Source organism: Falco biarmicus, chromosome W (genome assembly GCF_023638135.1).
Source record: "Falco biarmicus isolate bFalBia1 chromosome W, bFalBia1.pri, whole genome shotgun sequence".
NCBI lineage: Eukaryota > Metazoa > Chordata > Aves > Falconiformes > Falconidae > Falco > Falco biarmicus.
The window spans coordinates 5799928-5825009 of record NC_079310.1 but is presented as its reverse complement, the minus strand read 5'-3'; the positions used below and the strand labels follow the sequence as shown (position 1 = coordinate 5825009).

General features: G+C 41.4%; 1 protein-coding gene across 1 annotated transcript in view; it reads left to right on the top strand.

Moving 5' to 3' along the window:
* The window catches only part of LOC130142155 (BDNF/NT-3 growth factors receptor-like), a 247741-nt gene that overhangs the window by 62665 nt on the left and 159994 nt on the right, over positions 1-25082 (top strand). The window contains 1 exon segment of the mRNA XM_056323638.1: positions 273-372. Coding sequence (XP_056179613.1) covers positions 273-372 — 100 coding nt within the window.

Sequence of the window (25082 nt, the reverse complement as noted above, 5' to 3'; positions counted from 1 at the left end):
GCTTTCTGGGCTGTGAGCGCACATTGCTGGCTCATGTCCAATTTTTTATCCACCAGTACCCCCAAGTCCTTCTCTGCAGGGCTGCTCTCATTGCATTCATCCCCCAGCCTGTATTGATACTGGGGGTTGCCCTGATCCAGGTGCAGGACCTTGCACTTGGCCTTGTTGAACTTCATGAGGTTGGGTTAATGGGTAAATCTGAATGTATGCTGAATATGTTTGAAGATGGTTAATGAGAAAAAATCAGATCTGTTTGTGTCCTTTTTTTTTAGGTATATATTATGGTGGGAAGTGCAGCACTGGTGTGCACTGGCTTAGTAATAATGCTCATTATTCTGAAGTTTGGAAGACACTCTAAGTTTGGGATGAAAGGTATGCAGGGTCATTTTTTATATCTCCTGTAATTGTTGTGGGTTGTACAAGCTTATACCGTAGGTATCTGTACCAAGAACAGTCAAGATAGATAACTAGATAAAGTGCCATCACATTTTGTGCTTCATTTATCCCTCAGATAAGTAAGAGCAGAGACAGGTCTAGAGAGGAATATATCATTTTAGTTTGAATGTTCTACTCCTCTGATTTTTCTTATCACAGATCCCATTTCTTTATCTTCAACTGCACAGCCCCATGGGACACTTCCTGAAATAAAATATCACTTGAATTACTGTAGGGAAGTAGAAGATAAGAAATTAATTTTTTTCTGATAAAAGTTTGATTACAAATATTTTGCAACAATCTATGCTTTATGGAAGAGATACTTCAGACAATACTATAAATGCTGCCTTGAGGTGATAGATTGCATTGGGTCTGGCTGGGATGGAGTTAACTTTCCCTATAGCAGCCGTCATAGTTCTGTGCTTTGTATTTGTAGCTAGAAAGGTGTTGATAACACACCAGTGTTTTGAATACTGCTGAGCAGTGATGGCACAGCTTCAGGGCTCTCTCTCCAACCTTCCCCGCCACCACCACCACTAGGCTGGGGGCGGGGGGGGGAGGGGCAAGAGAATGGGTAGGGACACAACCAGGACAGCTGACTCAAACTGGCCAAAGGAATATTCCATACCATATGATGTCATGCTCAGCAGTAAAAGCCAACAGAAAGGAGGAGGAAAGATCAGCAGAGATGAAGTGTTATGAACTGACTGCAGCTCCCATTCCACACACTGATCAGGGGCTGGGGAGGGAGGGCATAGAAGATTCATGAGTGAAGTTGAACCTGGGAAGAAAGGGGGCTGGAGGGAAGTTGGTTTTAGTTTTGTTTTTATTTGTTGTTATCCTATTCTGTTATTAATTGGCAATAAATTGAATTAATCATCCCCAAGTTGAGTTGATAGAATGGCTTGGTGGGCACCTGGCAGCCAGCCAATGTTAAACCACCACAGTTTGTTCTAGAGCTGGAGGAATTCAAGGTAGGGACAGTAACTGGGAGAGACAAGGGGAAAAACATGGACTGGACATTGCCAGAGAGCAGAATAATCATGGGAAATTTTTGTTGTTGTAATTGTGGTGAAGGGACAAGGACTGAAGTGTGTGTAAATTGTCCACTTCTGTCAGTGTTGCAATGATGTTCTGATATTGGTGTGAGAAATTCTTTTCATTGATGTAAGTGAAGTTTGTGAAGACTGTGTGATAATGTATATTTTAATGATAATTTTTAAATATGTGTTTCACAGAAGCTGTCCCTGCAGCCTCCTCTGCTACCAAAACTTTGCCCTTTAAACCCAATACATAGATTCAATGACAAGAGGGGAATGTGCATTTGCAGTGCATCCTGTCACACTGGTGATTTCTCATTTTCTTGAGCCTGTGCATGTGTCTTGGGAAATGGCAGCTGGAAAGAGTGGCAAGTGCTCAAGTCCCTATGGAAGGGGAACTGTCAGCTGTTTATTTATTTATTTATTTTACTACTGAATGGAGGTACAAATAACATAGAGGTACTTGTAACAACTCCAGTATGGTATCATTGTATTCATCTCATCAGTCTGCATCTAGAGATGTTGGTGCAATAGTATTTAAGAAAAACAACAGCCTCCCCCCAAAACCCAGAGGAACACACACACACACACACTTGTTATCTTGTTGAGAGGCACAGAAGGTGCTTTTCTGTGTACTAAAGGAGATGAGCTTTTGATCTTAAGATGTATAGTTAAGGATCTGTGGAGAAAGTGGTAAGTTATTTTTGATAGGTTCCTATTAACCTTATGTCCTTCCCCTTATTTGTGCTTATGATATAGTACCACAGAAGTTTTTTCCCCAAAGTTGTATATTTTGATGATTCTGACTTGTTCTTTGTCGCGACGGAGGGAAGACACTGACACTCAATATGAGTGATCAGCAAACTTCGTTTATTGTCCCTTACAGTCACCTTTTATGCCTTGTTATAATTAGCTCATACATATTACAAAAGTTAAGCTCATTATTGGTTAGTTGCCTAAATACCAAGCCCGCCCCTAGTTTCTCTTCTGTAGTTATCTGTTCCCTCCTGCAACATTATTTACCGACCGCAATTTTCCTGTTATTGTGTAACAAGAACAGCTAAGGACAGTGTATTTTTGCTTTACTTCAGATAAGCTGAGAGCGATGTGCATTTTTGTCCAGCCAGCTGGACTATGTCTATGTGACCTTTTTCAGCTAGCCAGTTATCCACAGTTCTTGACAGTGATCTTTTCAGAGATATCAACTGTATATTTGGTATTTGTATATTCTGTGTAGAAGAGAGTTCCTAGAACAGAGTAGATATGAAGAGTAGAAATGTAGGTAGTAGATAGTACAGATTAGCTCACTAGGATGGTAACCTCCTTTTCTCTCACCTCCTTCTGATATGATGCAGTCTCTGGTCTTTGAGGTAGCATTAAAAGAGGACAGACATTGTGAAATGTCCTGAAAAACAACATGGAGCTTGTGGAACAGAGCTGGAGAGTTTTGGCCAAAGACTAGAAAAAACTGTCTAGAACTGGATAGCAGCTCAGTGGAAATTTTCTTTGTGGCTGAAGCTTTCTGAATTCCATTTAAAGACCTGAAGGAAATGAAGCTAAATGACAGCAAGGATAGGATCTGTTTGCTTTAAAGCTGAATGCTTTTTAGTTTTTTCAAAATTTGTGTTACAGATTTCAAGACAGCATTGCAGAAGAACTTGGAAGTAAACTCTATCCTGAGGGAGAATGAACAAAACTGTATTTTGCATGGTAACATAATATGTTACTTTCTGGGTAGCTCCTTACATGGTGGTTGTTTTTCAGTATCTTCAATTAGAACTTCTCTCACAAAAATAACAGTTTTGCATTATTAGTAAGTTTGATTTCAGTAGTTTTATGTTGTGAAATTGGCCATCTAGATCATATTTGAATAAGGATGCATTTTGGGGGGAGTAACTAGCTGAAATTATGAAAAGGTAGCAACTGCATCTATGGAGTTTATTTTTTCCTGTTAATTTGACCAGTGATGGTTAGCAAAAGCAGTAAAATTACTTCACTGTTCAGGTACACTCCCTCAAAAACTTATCACTGGCATGATATGTATGGTAATGGTGAAATGTCACTGTGAGCTACAAGTAACCCCTGAATGTTTCATGAGAAAGGAATGATGTTCAGTTGTCCCTGAAATGAACCTCAAACTTCTCCTAAGTTTACAGTCGTGCATCATTAATATGCTTGCAGTATGGGTCTATCTATAATCTATCCATAATCCAAAGCCCCAGAAACACTTTTACAATTTTTCATCACCAGTATTATTGAATTTATTTTAAAGCAATATTTAAAGACCTGAGATTAGAACACCATATTGATATGTAATACTCAGACTGATAATAAAAGAATGCCTGCTCTGAAGATCTGGCAACATAAGCATATAACGAGAAATAATGAATGAAGATAAACAATCCAGGATATTTGAGCATGAGGAAAATAAGGCAAAGGTGAAAACAAATTTTTAGTCTGTATTGGTCAGTATAATACATTTTAAAAGTGTATCTTGGAAATTCTGCATAAAAAAATTAAGCCAGCTACCTGTGAACTCGATGAGTGGTTTTGCATTGATTTCAGTGAGAGCAAAATTAGTCTCAACTTTGCATACAGACATCATTTTATAGTTGGTGTAGCTTAGCATATGATTTTAGTAGGGAAGTGGGAGGGAATAAAATATCTAAAATGCTATGGAAAACATTTATAAAACAAGGTAAATCAAATATTCCCCAAAGCGTGAATGAATATTTTTGAATACATGAGAAGGAACTTCTGGAGTTGCATAGGGTAGAGATGAACAAAAGGCTGTGCTTCATTTTTCTATTATCTTGTGAGAACACATTATGGTCACACCAAACACCCTGTCGTTAAACATCTCCCCACCCTTCCTCAAACAATAGTTTAGAAAAAACCAAAGTAGTCGATAACCGGAGCAGTAAAACTGGCACCCAATGGTATTTTTCATGTTACTGTGCACTAAGAGGGGAAAATTTGCCTTCCATGCTTAAAGAGCTTGAGCATTGTTGGACTTCAGAACTGAAAGTAACTAGTCTCCTCAGAAAGAGATGTGGAGCATGTAGTTGTGGTCTGAACTATGCTGTATCAGAGCTGACCATAGTTGAAAGCACTTTCACTGCAGCTGAACAGCTGTCACTGCAGCTGAACAGCTGCAGAGACTGCCACAGAGCCTACATACCCCCATTGTCTTCTTTCCATGACTGTGCCTGAGCAGAAGAGTCCATTTTACACAATAGGGAGAGCCTGGTGCTCTGGGTGCTTCCTGTACATTTGCATCAATCTCTTATTGAGATGTGTTGAAGAGTTGTGTAAAAATAACTTATCCTCTCTTTTGGCTTCTCTATTCATTTTGTATATCTTAGATGAGGGGACAGCTTGGGATATGTTAATTTCACACTGTTACCTTTGGAAATAACAGTAGTATAGCGCTTTTGCAGATAAAAAAAGACAAGCAAATCAGTTCACCAGTTCACCACCAGCAACAAAACTAAAACATTTTTTTTGTGATATCCTGGATTCTGGTTGAAGCTGGATTGTACCATACATGGCAATTCTTGCCCAGTTTTTGCAAAAGCACCCATTACTAGGCTTCTATCAAGAGCTTCCTTTAATGCACCTGAAAATGCCTTTGTTTTCATAGTATATACATTCTCATAGCATTACACTCCTTGGACCTGGATGTTTGGAAAAGAACATAAAAAAATAGAACTTTTTTTGCAAGTTCTATGGTACTTCTTTTTTCTGAATGAACAAGAAATGCTGTAAAGCCATTGTTGTTGCAGCAGTGCTGTTGGTGCTTAGGAAGAAATCAGGAAGTACAAAAGTTCACAGGAATTAAGAATAAATGAAGATCAACGGTAGCCAAGCTGTTTGAATGTCTTATAACAAGAACAATTCTGTGGCATATGAAGGCACAGACTCAGGTTGTGGTGCAACCAGAGACACTTTATTGTACAGAGAAGGTCATATTTATATCTCTGAGCCCGGATACAAATTCCAGCTGTATGTACCACCAGGCTCAGGGCAGAAACCACTCATGCAGTTACATAGCTATAGATCACTACAAGCATGCAGACACCTTTTGTCTACTAGATAACCATGTTTCTTTCTTACTTTCCTTCACAATACCCAGCTGTTCTCTCATCTCCTGCCAGATCAGACCTTCTCCATCCTCCTCTCATACATCTCTCTTCAGAAATTCTCTATCCTTCTGTCTCACATCTCCCCTTTTTTGCTTGTTAATTACAAGACAAAGGTTGTGTGTAGCTGGGTGACCATGGCCTGATTTATGTTATGATCAACTAAACACTGAATACAAGAAAGGAGGCATGGGAGACATACAGAAGGCAATTATAATAAATCCTGCAATACTTTTGATCCATGGCCTGAAGTTTCCCAGCCATGAGAAGAGACCAAAGGCATCCCACCCCTGGCTCTGCTGCAGATCTTTGTTTAAGGCTTTTAAGTTTTGTATGCTTTTGTGAATTGATTCAGAGTGGTCACTCAGATTCATGCAACAAATCCCATCAAAGTCTTCATGCCCATGTCTGCAGGAGCAAAATCATTGACTCAACAACATATCAATATGATCCTAGTTGAAGCCACTTTACTTAAGTTTCTGCAAGCTTATATACCATTTTCATATTCATACACGCGTCACATCTTAATTCTATTGGTTACATACGCTGTTCACACGCTGCTATACAGATACTAATTGGTTAAAAACATACAAGCGGTTAGTCCCATCATTAAAATTGTTGATATTCCTGCGGTCATCAGTTCCCAACTCAGCTCCTCTTTTTCTGCCTGCTTAACTGCCAAAGATCCTGTTTTCTTAGTTCTCAGTGTCTTTCTCACACAACCTTGGGCCTTGCTGAGCAGGCAAAGCTTTTAATCATATCAAGCTGCTAAAGCAAGAGCAACTTTTGATAGGCCACATGTCCCTTTTCTTCCAAATACATTGCCACACATGTCACTGTGCTAACAATAAGAAATCAATAGCAACTGTTCTGTAGCAACACATGATGGACAGAATTGACAACTGCTAATAAGCCAGAAAGAGCAGTGTTTGGAGCATTACTTTCTTTAGCAAGGCAGCAGCCTAACTTATTAAGCGAGTTAAGAGCATGTACTATTTCTACAGAAAAGATTAGAGAAGCAAAAATGCGTTGCGCTGCATTCCAGAACTCAACCTGAGAGTTACAGTCTGCTATAAGGTCTGTGCCATAAATATTTGACACATAGTGGAGTTGTGATTGCGAAAGGGCTGCAATGCCCATTTGCAATCTTCATTGGCATTGTCATATGCGAGTTGTTTCAAAAGCAACCCTCGAGCTTCCACATGCTCGACTTGTCATTGCAAAATATTTTGAAGCCAATCAATAAAGGTAGCATATGACTCTCTAGGATCCTGCAAGACTGTGGCAAACGACTCACTAGAGGCATGCTCAGACTCCGGTATCTTCTGGACTGTCTTAATAGCCATCTCCTTCATTTGCAAATAGTCCTCCCTGGGATACCTTGCCTGAGTCACGGAAGCAGCATAATTATTTTCCCCAGCCAACTGCTCATAGCTAACAGCAATTCCCCAATTAAGGTTTTCAATCAAGGCCATTACACATAGCTCACAAAAATCAGATAACCACATCATATACTGCATCGGTGTTAGTACCATACGAAGCAATGACTTCCAATCATGAGGTGCGAGTGTATAAGGCTCTGCCATCACTTCAAGAAGGGACATAAAGAATGTTTCAGGCTCTGTGACCCTTCTACTTAAACCCCACTGTGGGGTGCTGTTCATGGTGCATGAAGGCATGGACTCAGCTTGTGGTGCAACTAGAGATTCTTTATTGTACAGAGAAGGTCATATTTATATCTCTGAGCCTGGATACAAATTCCAGCTGTATGTAACACCAGGCTTGGGGCAGAAACCATTCATGCAGTTACATAGCTATAGATCACTACAAGCATACAGACACCTTTTTGCTACTAGATAACCATGTTTATCTTTCTTACTTTCCTTCACAATACCCAGCTGTTCTCTCATCTCCTGCCAGATCAGACCTTCTCCATCCTCTTCTCAAACATCTCTCTTCAGACTTTCTCTATCCTTCTTTCTGCATGCACTTCAGATTTTGTTTCAATTCTGGTAAAAACCTCAAAGATTATTGTTTTATCTGAATGAATGGCCCTCTTTTCATACATGCTGTTGTACATTTATAATCTCCTTACAACCTGGGGATCAGCTTGGTCCTCCTCCCATTAGTTCTTTTCCTTCTTGCCCACTCTGAACATTAGCTGTATAATAATACAGAGCTTGCATCTCTGAGAACTCAGAATTGAGCTTTTCCCCTCAGACTGTTTTTGTATTTTAAGTGTGTTATCCTCATGGAGTACCAGGAAGGAAGAAGATAGCCACAGTTGTGGCACTTAGCGCAGCTGGGCCCAATCTTTCCACTGCTATAATTTTTCATGGTCCAAAATCACAGATCTTTTACTTGTGCCATGCTTCAGTTTCCCCATCATTGGAAAAGAAATATCAGCATTTTGCTTTCTGTTAATTGCTTAACCTTATAATACTGATACAGCTGTGAGGTGCTCAGGTGCTGTGGTGCTCAGTGTAAACCATACTTAATAGTACAGCTAGTTGCAAATTTCAAAATCAGACTGTATATAAATGCCTACAGAGAGTATATGGAAACTTCTGCAACTAGAGGAGTTCATTCATAACACTAGTGAGGAATGCCTATGTTCATGGATCCAACACTTGTTCCCAGATTTGACAGGGACAGCCACAATATGGAGACATACCCTATATGGCCTTTTAAAGGAGGAAAAATTTTAACTTTGGTTCCAGTCAGAAAAGATTGTAAGTAATTGAACTTTGGAGATAAATGCTCTTAAAATCAGTGAATTGATTTACTAGAGCTCTCTTTCACCTGGGAGTGCTTAGACACATGAGCTGATGGCTGTGGCTGAAATCTGTGATACCCAAGGCCTTCCAAGAAAGTGTTGTGGCCTAGTCCTTCTATGTTTGTGTCCTTTTAAAAAGTTACCTTTCTGTGATTTCTAGCAATAGACAGCAGCAGGAATGCCTCCCACAAAAAGATTTCATTTTCCACACTGTCTGAACCAGAATATCTAGGCTTCCTTTAATATATTTGGAGAGGGCCATTGTAATGTTCTCTTAAAGTTTTCTCCTACAGTCTCTAGAGCTCCACTGTTATCCATCCTTTTCCCATGACATGTGGAGATATATTCTACAAGCAGCCCATGTTTTAAAAGTGTTCAGTTGGCTCTGATCCAAGTGTTCATTTGTTGAACGTCCCTTGCACTGTAGCTACCTGAGGGTCAAATTAAAACATGTAGTCAACTTCTATGTTTTCAACTACTAAGTATTTCTGTCCAGTACCATCATCTTGGGGGTTTCCCATGAGCTCTCACATCTTTAATTCACTTTGGAGAGCACTAGATAGTCTCTCCTGCTACGTTTCCCTTTTTCCATGTTTCTGAGTGCCAGCTTGTCAGCTAGGCAGGTGATGTAACTACTCATGGTGTCTGAAGCTTGTGCATTGCAGGTCCTTTTGCACTGACATTTCCCTACATGTTTTGGGCAAACATTAATACAGGCTATTCTGCTGTCATCAGAAGTATTCATGCAACCTGTCATGGGTACAATATACCCCAGGGGTCCTTTGAGTGCAGGCAGAGAGCAGGTTGTGAGCCATGTGAACAGCACAGGGTCTATTCCCTGCCCACTCAGGATCTGTGAGTTTGAGTGGTACAGCTATTAAGCGCAAAGACATCACCTCTGACTCATTAAGTCTTTGGGCTGCAAAGCTCAGAGAGGTATTCTGGATAAATGTCACTATGTGGTTTCTCTGTACTTACATGATTCCTCAGTCACATGCTTTTGGCCACTGTCGTTTGGTTGAACTGACACGGCTGTTCTTGTGTTCTTAGATATGCCTGCTGCACATAGGAAAGTTGGTAAAGGAGAGAAACTTTCCTTCTCTTTGTTTCTTAAGCCTCCTGTTGGTCCTGCAAGGAAGAGTATAAAATAAGTACACCTGGCTTTATTTTAGCAAAGCAGTAGTTTGGAATTTCTTGTACTTGATTTAGGGTAAAATCCTCCCCTAATTCACCAGATAATCTAGCATGACTGCAGGGGAACTGGAGGAAACATTTTTCCTTTTGCTCCTTGGAAAAGCATCCTATACCTTTGTCTCACACATGGTATATGCTACAGGACATGTAGCCTGCACAAGAGGAGCATGTTCACAAATCTACAGAGGAACTGAGGAGTATTTATACTTTCAACGTGTTGGACCATAGTGTCCTGAGGCCATTGAAAGACGTGCAATAGTTTGAATCCCTGATTTTCCTTTGGTGTGTTAGGACGTTTCCTGAGCTCAGGTCAGAGTGTGTGATCCTGTAGGATCAACAAGGACTGGAAGCATGTGTCCAGTTGCACAGATAAGGCCCAAAGATGCCAGATTTGAATTGTGGGCAGTGATTGTTCCTGAGAGAAGGATGAGTCTGCCCCATTCTGCTTTCCCATCCCTTTCCTCTGTGGCAGCAATCCAGCATGCTGGTGTTGCCCATGGCAGCTCTGGGCTGACAGTCTTACCTTCATGGTGCCAAAAAGAAGAGGAATTCTTACCATGTATTTACAGTCTTTTATGCAATTAGGTGGAACCCATCTGTGTACTTTGAAAAATGTTTATGCCATGTTATACATTCATTATTAATCACAATGAAATCACATAGCATTTAAGAGCTTAGACACCACAATAATGACAACTTTTGCAAACATTGATTTACTCCCAGAAGCCAGGACACCACTTTTGCTAATTACAAGCTATGCTTCCACAAACAGATGCTCTTGATTGCATAAAGCAAAGCATTGGTCTCACTGGCTGCTACGTGTACAAAAATGATATCTGTATGAATAATGGCATATGCTAGTTGTCCTTGGACCAGTGATCTCTTTGCCACTGAGCTCCCGTATTTTGAGCAGACAAAATTTATGCCTGTCTTTTATTACTTGTCATGTAACTACAAGGCATAGAGCATCTGATAGTTTCCCAATGTCTCTTCCAACTGCTTCTAATTCCTAAGTTTACTTAAATTTTAATTAGGTACTTTCAAGTTAGATACCCCATGTTTTTCCAACTCATTCAATTGCATTTGATTACTGATAACCTTTCATCTCTGTTACAATTCTGAAGGTGCATCCAGGGTAGTGAGCAGTGTTATAGAAATACTTCATTTTAAATATTTGCATTCACTTTGAAAACTTGATCACTGGTTTATTTTGCTTCGGGGGGGGGGGGGGAAGTAAAACATCAATTACAGTGGAGACTTCAGAATTCAGTGTTTATTACTTTTACATGTCACAGAATCATAGAATGGGTTGGGTTGGTTGACCTTTAAAGGTCATCTAGTCCAACCCCCCTGCAATGAGCAGGGACATCTTCAAATACATCAGGTTGCTCAGAGCCCCCTCCAACATGACCTTGAACGTTTCCAGGGACGGGGCATCTACCAGCTCTCTGGGCAACTTGTTCCACTATTTCACCACCCTCACTGTAAAACATTTCTTCCTTATATCTAGTCTGAATCCACTCTCTTTTAGTTTAAAACCATTGTCCCTTGGCCTGTTGCTACAGGCCCTATTACAAAAGGCTGTCCCCATCTTTCTTATAAGCCCCCTTTAAGTACTGAAAGGCTGCAATAACGTCTCCCTGGAGCTTCTCTTCTCCAGGCTAAATAACCCCAACTCTCTCAGCCTTTCTTCATAGGAGAGGTGTTCCAGCCCTCTGATCATTTTTGTGACACCTTCTCTGGACCCACTCAAAAAAGTCCATGTGTTTCCTGTACTGGGGACTCCAGAGAAGGATGTTGTGGGAGCCTGTGTCAAAGGCCTTACAGAAGTCCAGATAGATGACAATAGTCAAAAAGCAGTCTCATTAATGTTTAAAACTTAAGTATTGTCTTTGATAAATAGGGAGATTTTGGAGAAGGAGAGGAGGAAATGGGCTGCATAGAATGGATGATTAGTTGATTGGTATCTAAAGATTTTGGTATGCTGATGGCATCCTTAATTTAAAAAAAAAAGTCAGTGAACCTGGCTCTTATTTACACAATGGCCCCTTTATACTACCCTGCCAGTAAATGAATGTAGATCAGATTTGGACTCATTTAGATTGATGGGGGTTAGCATTTCTTTGAGGAAGAGAAGTGCAGCAGGCAAAGTTCCTGTGGTTTGCTGTGAGCTTTCCATATGCATCTAGGAAAGTATCTTCATAGTAACATGGGAAACTAAATCCTCCCAGAGAATAGGTAGAACTTAATCTTGGCCTTTAGCTCCTCAATAAATCTTGGTACTATAACCCACTGGATGAGGGAGGCATCTCAGAGTGGTTCTTAAATAGCTTCTTAAATAGGAGATGAAATATCAATATTTTGCTGGAGTACTGGTTCCAGCCAGTGTAGTAGAATTTACAAGGCACATACAGAAAATAGCCCCACCTAATAACCTCTCTCCTGAACCTGCTCTGGGCAAGGTATGGACCATGATCAATTTTCTTCAGTGAGTCTCAGTCACAAAAAGGTTGTGGAGAACAGAGCTGAAGAAATGAATTTTCAGAGCGTTCCCTCAGCTGTAATTCAAATGTGCCTGACTGCATTGGCTAATGTGCAGAAAAAATAAAAAGTACAGCAAAATGGATCTTGCTGATATCAGTGAGAAAAGTTCCTAAGTCGAGCAGTAAATATGAACACAGGTTGTAGGCTGAACTGATAAATCCTTTTTATACGCTGAGATGTTCATGTACATACGTTAATGTATGCTTACACATTCATGGTTTGCTGTATAGGCTGTCATCTCTTTGCAGATAAATATCTCCCCAAATGTGGCTCAAGATAGTTTTCTTCTTTGTTTAACATAACTTCATAGTATTAGAATGCATTTTTTTTTAATTTGTCCAGTATGTTCATAGTTAAGTCACTTAACAAATACATCCTTTTTTACAAATACTTCATGGGTTCACTGCTTGTAATTCCCTTTTAGGATGTGGCTGTACCTTTAAGACATTTCTGTTGCCTGATTTCACTGAAAAATATTGCTAATTGTGCAAAATATGTATAAAATATTGAAGCTAGAAAAATAAGCAAAGTGAATACGAATGAATATTACAACATTTTGCATGATTCCTGCAGCCAAATTGAACAGATTTTGTTTTCCCTTTCTATAAAGTAATATAGGTCTTTGTAAAGATTTTAGTCTGTCTTCAGCAATAAGTAGTACAGGTGAATGAAAATTCCTTGTATTAGTATGACCTCAACCCTTGCTTTGCAAGAAAAATCATGGTTTCTTTTCTTCTTTCTGTGACGAACTATAAGGGATTCAAGGATCAATTCAGAAAGCAAAATAGTGTGTGGCAATTTAAATTGGAAAAATAGCTCTAAATCATGACTCATACAAATCTCTTAGGATGGAAGGTGAATGATATGTTACATAAGCATAATAGGAAGTATTGCCAAGGGTAGGTATACAAGCAAGGTCCTGGATCAAGACCCAGAAGATTAGAATCACAGAATCATTTAGGTTGGAAAAGACCTTTGAGTTGATCAAGTCCAACTGTTAACCCAGGACTGTCAAGTCCATCACTAAACCATGTACCTAAGCACCACATCTACACATTTTATTGACTACCTCCAGGGATGGTGATTCCACCACCTCCCTGGGCAACCTGTTCCAATGCTTCACCACCCTTTCAATGAAGAAGTTTTTCCTAATATCCAATCTCAACCTCCCCTGGCGTAACTTGAGGCTGTTTCTTCTTGTCCTGTCACTAGTAAACTGGGAGAAGAGACCAACACCCACCTGCCTACAACTTCCTTTCATGTAGTTGGAGAGAGCAGTAAGGTTCCCCTTGAGTCTCCTCTTCTCCAGGCTAAACCACCCCAGTTCCCTCAGATACTCTTCATAAGGCTTCTGCTCCACAACCTTCACCAACTTCACTGTCCTTCTCTAGACATGCTGCAGCACCTCTATGTCCCTCTTGAAGTGAGTGGCCCAAAAGTGAACACAGTATTCGAGGTGTGGCCTCACCAGTGCTGAGTACAGGGGGACGGACAATCACTTCCCTTGTCCTGTTGGCCACACTGCTTCATATACAAGCCAGGATGCTGTTGGCCTTCCTGGCCACCTGGGCACACTGCTGGCTCATGTTCAGCTGGCTGCCGACCAGAATCTTCTGGTCCTTTTCCAGCAGGCAGCTTTCCAGCCACTCTTCCCCAAGCCTGTAGCATTGCATGGGGTTTGTTGTGACCCAAGTGCAGGATCCGGCACTACTTGTTGAACCTCATCCTGTCCAGATCCCTCTACAGAACCTTCCTACCCTCAAGCAGACCAACACTCCTGCCAACTTGGTGTCATCTGCAAACTTACTGAGGGTGCACTCGACCCCCTCATCCAGATTGGGGATAAAGATATTAAACAGAACAGGCCCCAGCACTGAGCCCTGGGGAACACCACGTGTGACCATCTGCCAGCTGGATGTAACTCCATTCACCACCACTCTTTGGGCTTGGCCATCCAGCCAGCTTTTAACCCAGTGTAGAGTACACCCATCCAAGCCATGAGCAGCGAGTTTCTCCAGGAGAATGCTGTGGGAGATGGTGTCAAAGGCTTTACTAAGCTCCAAGTAGACAATATCTACAGCCTTTCCTTCATCTACTAGGCGGGTCATCTTGCCGTAGAAGGAGATCAGATTCGTCAAGCAGGACCTGCTTTTCATAAACCCATGCTGGCTGGGCCTGATCCCCCAGTTGTCCTGCACGTGCCATGTGATGGCACTCAGGATGATCTGCTTCATAACCTTCCCCAGCACCAAGGTCAGGCTGATAGGCCTGTAGTTTCCCAGATCCTCCTTCCTGACCTTCTTGTAGGTAGGTGGCACATTGGCTAACCTCCAGTCTGCTGGTACTGTCCTGTCGCGACAGAGGGAAGACACAGTCACTCAATATGAGTGATCAGCAGACTTCATTTATTGTCCCTTACAGTCACCTTTTATGCCTTGTTATAATTAGCTCATACATATTACAAAAGTTAAGCTCATTATTGGTTAGTTACCTAAATATCAAGTCCACCCCTAGTTTCTGTTCTGTAGTTATCTGTTCCCACCTGCAACATTCTTTTCCCACCGCTGTCTTCCTGTTATTTTGTAACTTTTGCTTTACTTCAGATAAGCTGAGAGCGATGTGCATTTTTGTCCAGCCAGCTGGACTATGTCTATGTGACCCTTTTCAGCTAGCCAGTTATCCACAATTGCCCCGTTTTTATTTTGGGCGACATAGGCTTGGTTGACCATTTTCAATAACAGCATTTTGACACAGGAAAATACACAGCCAACTTATAAAATCTCAGTTCAGAAGTATAATTCCTGAAATACTTGAAAAATAAAGTAAGCTTGAAGCTTTAATTTATATGCTCTTTCTGTTCCAGTGATATAAAAAGTTTAAAAAATTCAAAGGTAATTTTAAAGTTCTGAACATGGACTAATGCAAGCTCAAAACCCAAAAAGAAACCAAACTGATGTTTGACTAGGAATATTTGCAAATATTTTAGTGGAAAATCCCTGACCATTAACAATTTTCTGTCCAAATAACAACTGCCCTTATGCAACCAACCAGTCCATACATTTTCTGAAGAATTCCTCATTGATATCAAAGAATTAACAAAGGGAAAAAAAATTAATTCTAAGCTATATACATTCATAAGTGTTTTTTTTCAATAGTTACATACAGATTTACACACTAAGCCATAATGGCTTGTAGGTGATACACACAAGAAGAGTACGTTGCTTATCTGTCTGAATGTCTATGCTAAATTTGACAACTGTGCCACAAGCCAAGCCTACATGGGTGCTGTATGTTATGCACGTTCCTTAACAAACAGAAGTATAATAGACAAATTCCCAAGATCTAGTCCCCAACCTAATTATATTATTTTGTAGCCAATTAAGGAAAATAACACAAATGTGCATATCTACATGTGCACACACCTTTTAGTTCAGAACCGATCTGTGATAAAAGGCCTTAGCCTTATGGCATCATCGAATCTTAACGAGTACAGTAATTAAAAATGCAGTCTTAATGTAAGTGCGATTTATGCTGACATTCCCTCAAATGCTACACGTGAGTATTTTTCACTCAACTGCCTCAAGTTAAAATAGTAGTATTTGTTAATATGTATTAAAAAATCATTAATTCTCTACAATAGCAGTTGACTTCCATAACACTATGTAAGCAAAAGAGGCTTAAGATGGGTTTTCTGAATACTAACAACTTATTTTAGACTGTCTAAACTCAGGTCTTGAAAGATTTCACTCTGCCAGACGTAGAAACACTGTTGCACTCCAGTTGTGATATCCCTTTTCCCAAGTTGTCACATGCACATCTCGCTCAAGCAACATTATTGTTAAAGTTTCTCTCTGCTACATAAAAGCATATTGCACTTGTAGATATAAAAGACAGCACCCTTACTTAGATTATTACCTTATTACCTCATAACTCTTAGTATCTCTGATTTCATCACTTCAAAGATTCACCAGAAGCAGATAAAACCACAGTATCAGACTAAACTACACCTTAACTGCTGATTCAAATAAAGGCATTCTCTTCAGATATGCCTAATGCTTACAAATAATTTTGGCTGGTTTTGATCAAAAAACTATTATTACAATAATGACCAAAAATAATAATCCCATTTGCAAAATGCCTTTAAGCCAGCCTCCTAGTCCCAACCAATTTCCACATTCAGAATACAGCATAAATACAGAATACAGAATAAATTATCTCCATCAAGGCAAAAAGGCTTCTTTTTAAACACAGAGATGTTTGCTAGTTCAAAGCAGAAACCCATTTCTTGTAGGTGACATCTGAAGCACTTTTTTTTTTTTTTTTTTTTTGGGGGGGGGGGGGGGGGGGGTTAGTGGGTTTGTAATCAATTCCGTATTTTTCCTTGAGAAGCTTAAGCTGTTCCTCTTGTTTCAGGAGTGTTTCCAACTCTGATTCGTCGAATAGGTCCGTATTTCCCAAAAATATCATACATTTCCTCCGCTGTGATTTTATACGGCAGGTTCCGAATATAAAGGATCCGATTGACCTCTGGGGGCAGCCGGATGTCAGCTCGCTTGGCCGCTTGCATCGCCATGGCGCCGATCGGAGGGGGGGGGATGGTGCCGCCTTGGAGAGAAACCGCGGCCGGGAAGGGGCCTGCCGGGCTGCGCGCCGCCGCTCGCCGCTGCCGCGGGGGTCCCTAATGCTATCCCATACGCTAATAACCCGGGTAATTCCTTTTTACAATCTATGTCCCGAACGCTCCGCTTTTCTAAAAAGCATATGAGCGAATCGTACGTCGCTTGTCTCTCCATACCGTCGTCAGCGCTGTTGCAGCCTTTGCGAGACTTCGGCGACGCGTGGCCGGCGGGACCCTCTGTAGGTGCTCCCGGGCGCGGGGACTGTGCCCTTCCGCCTCCTGCGCTGCTTTCAGGACCGGTACCCGAATCTCCGTCGAACCGTGGCTCGCAGGTTCAGCCCTCTCTAGGGTCCCTGTTCGGGCGCCATTTGTCGCGATGGAGGGAAGACACAGTCACTCAATATGAGTGATCAGCAGACTTCATTTATTGTCCCTTACAGTCACCTTTTATGCCTTCTTATAATTAGCTCATACATATTACAAAAGTTAAGCTCATTATTGGTTAGTTACCTAAATATCAAGTCTGCCCCTAGTTTCTGTTCTGTAGTTATCTGTTCCCACCTGCAACATTCTTTTCCCACCGCAGTCTTCCTGTTATTTTGTAACTTTTGCTTTACTTCAGATAAGCTGAGAGCGATGTGCATTTTTGTCTAGCCAGCTGGACTATGTCTATGTGAACTTTTTCAGCTAGCCAGTTATCCACACTGTCCTGGTTAGCCAGGACTGTTGATAAATGATGGACAAGTGGCTCGTCGAGCTACTCCGCCAGCTCCCTCAGTACCCTTGGGTGTATCCCGTTCAGCACCATAGATTTGTGCACATCCAAGTGGAGCAGCAGGTCACTAACTGTTTCCTCCTGGACTGTGGGGACTCCATTCTGCTCCTCATCCCTGTCTTCCAGCTCAGGGGGCTAAGTACCCAGAGGGTAACTGGTCTGACTATTAAAGAATGAAGCAAAGAAGTCATTAAGTACCTCAGCCTTTGTGGCAATGTTCCTCCCTGCATCCAATAAAGGATGCAGATTATCTTTGGCCCTCCTTCTGTTTCTAATGTATTTGTAAAAACTTTTTTGTTATCTTTTACGGCAGTGGCCAGCCTGAGTTCTGGCTGGACTTTTGACTTTCTAATTTTTTCCCTGCATGACCTCCTGACATCCTTATAGCCTTCCAGAATTGCCTGCCCCTTCTTCCAAAGGTGCTAAACTCTCCTTTTTTCCTGAAGTTCCAGCCAAAGCTCTCTTCTCAGCCAGGCTGGTCTACCCTGCTGGCTCGTGTTTTCACACATGGGGATGGCCTGTTCCTGTGCCTTTAAGAATTCCTTCTTGAGGAATGTCCAGCCTTCCTGGACCCCTTGGCCCCTTAGGACTGCCTCCCAAGTGACCCTATCAACCAGGCTCCTAAACAGGACAAAGTCTTCCCTCTGGAAGTCCAAGGTAGTGGTTTCACTGACCCCCCTCCTTATTTCTCCATGAATTAAAAACTCTATCATCTCGTGATTGTTATGCCCAAGACAGACTCCGACCACCCCATCACCCACCAATCCTTCCCTGTTTATAAACAGCAGGTCCAGCGGGGCATCTGCCCTGATTGACTCACTGACCGGCTGTGTCAGGAAGGTCTCTTCCACACACTCCAGGAACCTTTTAGACTGTTTCCCCTCTGCTGTGTTGTATTTCCAGTGGGCATCTGGTAGGTTGAATTTGCCTATGAGAACAAGGGCTAGCAATTGTGAGACTTCTCCCAGTTGCTTATAGAATGCTTCATCTGCCTCTTCATCCTGGTCGGCTGGTTTATAACAGACTCCCACCAGGATGTCCATCTTGTTGGCCCTCGCCCTGATTCTTACCCATAAACACTCAACCCTATTGTCACTATGTCATATCACACTGACTGGCAGTCATGAAAGGGGCTTTTCCCCTCCCTTTGTATCCCTGGTAATCCCGTGGCTGTATTATGGACAGGAAAGTGTGCTCATATATGAAACAATGGTACAATGTATTTCAGATATTTGATTATGCAAGATTTGTAGAATTGAATTGAGTTTGAAAAAATTGAGTTTCTGTGTGAGAGAGAGGATGTTTCCACTTTATGGATGTTGATCCTTCTTACTGTATTTTTGCAACTTGTTTTCCAGAACATCAAGTGAATAGTACATTTAAAAATAATGATAGTTAATTATTATTTTTTCATTATTTGGAAACTGGTTCAATGTAGACTAAGTAAACTTGTCCCATACTAAATAATTATCCTCACTTCCTGATGTTATATTGTAAATCCTAAGGTGAGTCCCAGATTCAGTATTTTAATTACAAGAAAAGAAACAGTACTTCACTAATGGGGGTGAAACATTCATCCCTGTAAAATAGCTCTCCTGTTCTGAGAAATAACTTCAGCAGTCACACACAAATACAGAAGAATACCTTAATTATACTTTTGTTTGGAATCTCATTATTTTATCAGCCAAGCATTTCCTTTCTGAATAGGCTACTAAAATACAGGTTTGATAGTTTGACAAGTTGCAAATGAGGCTGCCTTTTGTTATATAAATAAAAAATAAGGCATCATATCTTCCTTCTCTTGTTTTGTAGGAATATCCAGACAACATTAAAGTCTGAAGTCTTGACAGAATTCTGAGTCATGATAACAATTTCAGGAACAAGCTCCTGGAGATCAGCTTTACTGTAGAAAATTATAAACACAGTTAATGGTGCCTGTTGAACACAATGGATCCAAATTTTCTGTGGGTCATAATCCTTAATCAGTTGAAGAAAGTCAATCATTTCATCATAGAAGTTTATCAAATTGGTCAAGCATGACTTCCCCTTGGTGATTCCATGCTGACTACTCCTGATGACTTTCTTGTCCTTCATGTGCCTGGAAATGGTTTCCAAGATTAGCTGCTCCATCACCTTCCCAGGGATCAAGGTGAGGCTGTCCAGACTAGTTCCCCAGGTCCTCCTTCTTGCCTTTCATGAAGATAGGAGTGACATTTGCTTTCCTCCAGTCCTTGATCACTTCTCCCAGTCACCATAATGGATAAAAGTTTATCAAGAATGTTCTTGCAATGATATCAGCCATCTCCCTCAGAACTCATGAGTGCATCCAATCAGGGCCCATGGGCTTGTGTATGTCCAGGTTGCTCAAGTATTCTTATTCTCTAACCTGATCCTGTTCCACAAAGGGTACATCTTCCTTACTCTAGCCTTTCCCCCAGTCTCTGGAACCTGGGTTTCCCAAAGGCCAGTCTTGCTAGTAAAGACTAAGGCAAAGGCGGCATTCTGTACCTCAGCCTTGTTCATGTCCTGTAAAACCAGGTGCCCCATCATCTTCAGCAGTAGAACTACATTTTTCCTAGTCTTCCTTTTATCACCTATGCACTTATATAAGCCCTTCTTATTCTCTTATTGTCCCTTACCAGATTCAGCTCCAGGTAGACTGGCTTTACTGACTACCTGTCTGCATGCTTGGAGAACAGCTCTGTATTCCTCCCAGGTTACCTGTCCCTGCTTACACCTTCTGTGTACTTCATTTCTGTGTTTGAGTTTGACCAGGAGCTCCTTATTCATCCACATATACCTGGATTTTTTGCATGACTTCCTGCTTGTTGGGATGGACTGCTCTTGAGTTTGGATTAGGTGATCCTTAAATATCAATGAGCTTTCTTGCCCCCCCTTTCCCTCCAGGACCCTATCCCATGGGAGTCTTCCAAGCAGATCCTTGTTTGAGTATGAGGTCCAGCAGAGCACCTCCTCTCATTGGCTTCTCTATCACTTGGGTCAGGAAGTGGTCATCGATGCTCTCCAGGAAACTCCTGGATTGTTTCTGCCTTGCTATGTTGTTCCTCCATGAGATATCAGGGTTGTTGGAGACCCCCATGAGGACCAGGGCCTGTGAATGTAAGTCTGCTTCTAGCTGGATGTGGAGGGCTGTCACGTGAAAAGGGAGGTGGAGTGGGGGGGGAATCCTCTCAACCCCAAGTATTTGATCTGTCTATCAGCACCCCAGGAAAGCCGAGACCTTTGTGCCAGACCAGTCTGTCAGCATCCCCTTACAGGGACCCTTCACTGAACATTCCCACTGGATCAGAGGGCAATTTGACTGACTTGTTCAGGGAAACATGCCAACAGCATCAGGGGGACCCCTCAGTGGGTCTTCCCACTTTATTTGAATGTGTTACCCGCTGCCGGCAACTGCTAGTGCCCACAAAGAACTCACACTAACAGTTTACGGAATAACACTCTTTATTATAAAATTGTGACAAGTTAAGATTCGTGATTGCTGGTGATAGGGACTGCCTGCAAAAACAAGCTTGAAATGATACACAACCAAACAATATACAACCAAAACCTTAATTACTAATGACAGCTAGAATGAGTTAGTTATTTAGCATGCATAAGTCAAAGTTCTTACCCAATAGGTGTCCCTATGGATGAGAAGACAGGCTCAGCCCGTTGACTGATCCCAGAAGTTATGATGGAATCTTCCCCTCACTTCTCCCCTCATCTGTCCACTCTTTATACTTCATAGTACATTGCATATTAATTCATCATGCACAGGATTGGTTACAAGTTTCTCGCTTCTAATGCAAATTAGTACGCATCCTCAGATAGCACTACTGATGTTCTCTACTAACTACGCATGCTCCTCAAGTGGGGTTTTGCCCTCTTTCGAGAGGGCTATTTGAGTTGGAGGTCGTGATCTCCCACTACTATTATTTTTGTCCTGTTTTCAACTAATTTTCTGTTGATATCAGTGGATTGCAACACCTTATCATCCTGCTTCCTCTCATGGCCAGAACTTTCCTCACTTGAAGGCTTCTTTCTGCGTAACTTAGATAACGGTGTTCTTTTCACTATCTGTTCTGTGTTTCTCATGCTCCCCAAGGCTGACTACCTTGATTAGAATTCCCTTCATAACAACTTTAGAGAGTGAGTCAGCTTGACCTAGAGTTGTGAACACTGAATCAGAGTTGGGTAATCTGGGAGTTTAGACAACAATTCTCCCCCTTTGGACTTATTTCAGTCCAGGACCAGTCCATTTTCTTTCCATTTAGGTGGAGCTTGAGTGACTCTAGTCATACATATTGTTGTTACTAACTGGTATTGTGTGCCCAGTGAGGTGTAGTAGTACCTTGGAGGCAGATATCTTTGGGAGGGAGGTGTGTGTTAGTATTGCAATGAGATTATTTCATCTGAGGAAAGTAATTTCGCCACAATGGTTGGCTCAGCCATGGACATCTCATGGATTCTTCATGTGACAACTGGTGTGCAACTTATCAGCTGTGTGGTGCCATCGAGTTCCCATTCCTGCAGGGAGCATGACAGAGCCTGGCCATGGTGTCTCCACTCCGCTCCATCCTCCATCACTCCTACACTTCTATCAGCATGTGCTGAGCTCGCAGGATGTGTTGCTTAGGGAACTGTGGTGATGTAGATTCTGTGCATGCCAACCATCCTGAAGGTGATATCTGTATTTTACCCTAAAAAAGCTTTCTGTAATACAATGCTTCTGTTAGGACCCAATTTTTCTCTAATTCCCCCCTCCCCAAGGTGATTTTCCCACAATGGCCTCATCTTGGTCAGGCAGCCTGTAACAGACACCCACTATAATGTCACCTTTATCTGTCCTCTCTTTAATCCTAACCCATAAACTCTCAATTGTCTCCTCATCCATTCCCATGCACTCCAACTGCTCTCTCACATAAAGGTCAACTCCCCTTCGTCATCTTCCCAGCCTGTCCTTCCTAGAGAGCTGTATTCCTCCAACGCAATGCTACAGTCATGGGATCCATCCCACCACATTTTCTTGATCTTAGCAAGATTGTAGTCATGCGACTGCACACAGATCTCTAACTCATCATGTTTATTCCCCATACTGTGTGCATTACTGTACAGGCACTTTAAAGAGGCACTCAAGTATGTTGAGTTCCTGGAAAGGGTTTGGGGGTTTTCTCCATAATGGTGCCTTGTAGGTACTTCCCTGATCACATGCAAATGCAAGTTGCCCTGCTTAAGCTCTGTTGTTGATTTTGCATCCCCTTTCAGTCACATCACTCCAGGCCCTTTACCCATCAACCCTGTCTGTCAGTCCCCCACAGAACTGATGGTAACTCTCTCTCTCCCCTGCTATTTCTAGTTTAAATCCCTTCTTACCAGGTCAGCTGTCCTACTGGCAAAGATACCTTTGCTCTCCTTATTGAGGTAGATCCCATCTATTCCAAGCAGACACTGGATCTGTAAACAGGGTCCCATGGTCATAGAAACCAAAGCACTGTGACTGAAAACAACTCCACAGCTAATTATTGACTTGCCATGTTAGTGCCCTCTTCCTCATACCCTTCCTTTTACAGGCAGGATTGAGGAGAATACTACCTGAGTGGGCCCTAGTCATCTGAAGCTTCTTTAATGCAGTGAATTACCAACTGTTAATCAAAGAGGGTCCCCCGTGGAGAGTCGGCCAAGTCACGACAATCACACCAATATGGCTACATGCCGTGCTCCCTTTATTAAACAAAAAGGTCATATTTATAACTTAACCCAACTGCTCACGCAGCTCTACACACAGGTGATTGGATAAAAGTCTCTGGCCACGTGGGCGTCCATGTCGCTGATTGGTGAGCATGCTGCAGGCGCCTGATCAGAGTGTGCTGATGAGAGTGTGTTGATTTCACAGTTCCCAGGACTTGCTCTGCACCTGGCTTCTTGTTTGTGCATAGCTTGTTTTCTTTCTCCCACTGCTTGTTCCCAGGACAATTTAAAGTTGCTCTGCAGCTTCAACTAACAGGCCTGGGTTGTCCAACCCAGACAATGGTAACATATGTCCTCGGTCCTTTAAAAATTCCTCTACAGTTAATGAATCAGTGTTTCATTCTATATATGACCCCAAACAAAAGCAAAAACCCCAGAGAAAAACTATAAAACCTAAGTAAAATAATGTTCCATGCAATATGACTAAAGATTGATCCTTGACTTCATTGAATAGGAACTATCTGAACATTAAATTTGACTTTTCAGACCAAGGATCTATACCAAGAAGAATTTGGCCAGTGACTAAAGAATATATATTCACTACTGATTATAAAGAATAATACTATGAATTGTTTAAGAAATATTTTTACACTGTAGTGGCTTTCTATTTCTCTAAAACACATGCACAGGATGTGTCTAGTAGAATCCAGTCCAAAAAATATAGTGATAACCATTCTTGTGGTATATAGATTAACTGAAAAATGTGAACTGGGAACAGTCTAGAAGTACCAGAATGTTTTCTCTTCTGCAGAGTAGGATGAAAATTAAAGCAATTGGTAAAGAAATATAAATATAAAAAAGAGTAGAACTGACAATTGCAAACCAAACCCTTGACATTGCAGTAATGGTAATGCATTCTGTTCCAGTTCATGCTGAAGTAAAAGGAGTTGGTCTGGTAGATCAAAATGTCTTCCATTGTGTACTGGTTTTCGCTGGAATACAGTTCATTTTCTTTGTAGTAGCTCATATAGTGCTATATTTTCAATTTGAGATGAAAACAGTGTTAATAATACTCCCATATTTTAGCTATTGTTGAGCAGTGCTTACGCAGCATCAGAGATTTTTCTGTTTCTCACACTGCCCTGACAGCAAGTAGGCTGGAGATGCACAAGAAGCTGTGAGGGAATGAAGCCAGGACAGCTGACTCCAACTGACCAAAGGGATATTCCATAGCATATGATGTCTTGCTCAGCAATAAAAGCTGGGAGGAAAGAAGGAGGAAGGGGGGATGTTCAGTTATGGTGTTTGTCTTCCCAGGTAACCATTACACATGATGGAGCCCTGCTTTCCTGGAAATGGCTAAGCACCTGCCTGCCCATGGGAAGTTGTTGTGAATGAATTCCTTATTTTGCTTTGCTTGTGCACACAGCTTTTGCTTTACCTATTAAACTGTCTTTATCTCAACCCATGAGTTTTCTCACTTTTACCCTTCCAATTCTCTTCCTCATCCCACTGGGGAACATTTAGCAAGTGGTTGTGTGGTAATTATCTGCCTATTGGGGTTAACCCACAATGCATTGTAAGACTGCAGTAATGAAGGTGAGATGATAAAGTTATTCAGACTCCTAGCTATAAAGAGCAAAGGCTTTATTGTTTTCATATACACCTGGTGAATTTACAGAATTATTTCTTCTTAGAACAGATGTCATCTTAAAATACCACACTTATTTTCACTTTTTACTTCCAGCATATATACACACATACATACATACATACTTTTTCGTCAATAAAACATATGCAGTGAAAATTACAAATAATGAATTGTAGGTTCCCTTATGAATCTGGGAAATTATTTTTGTGTGAATGT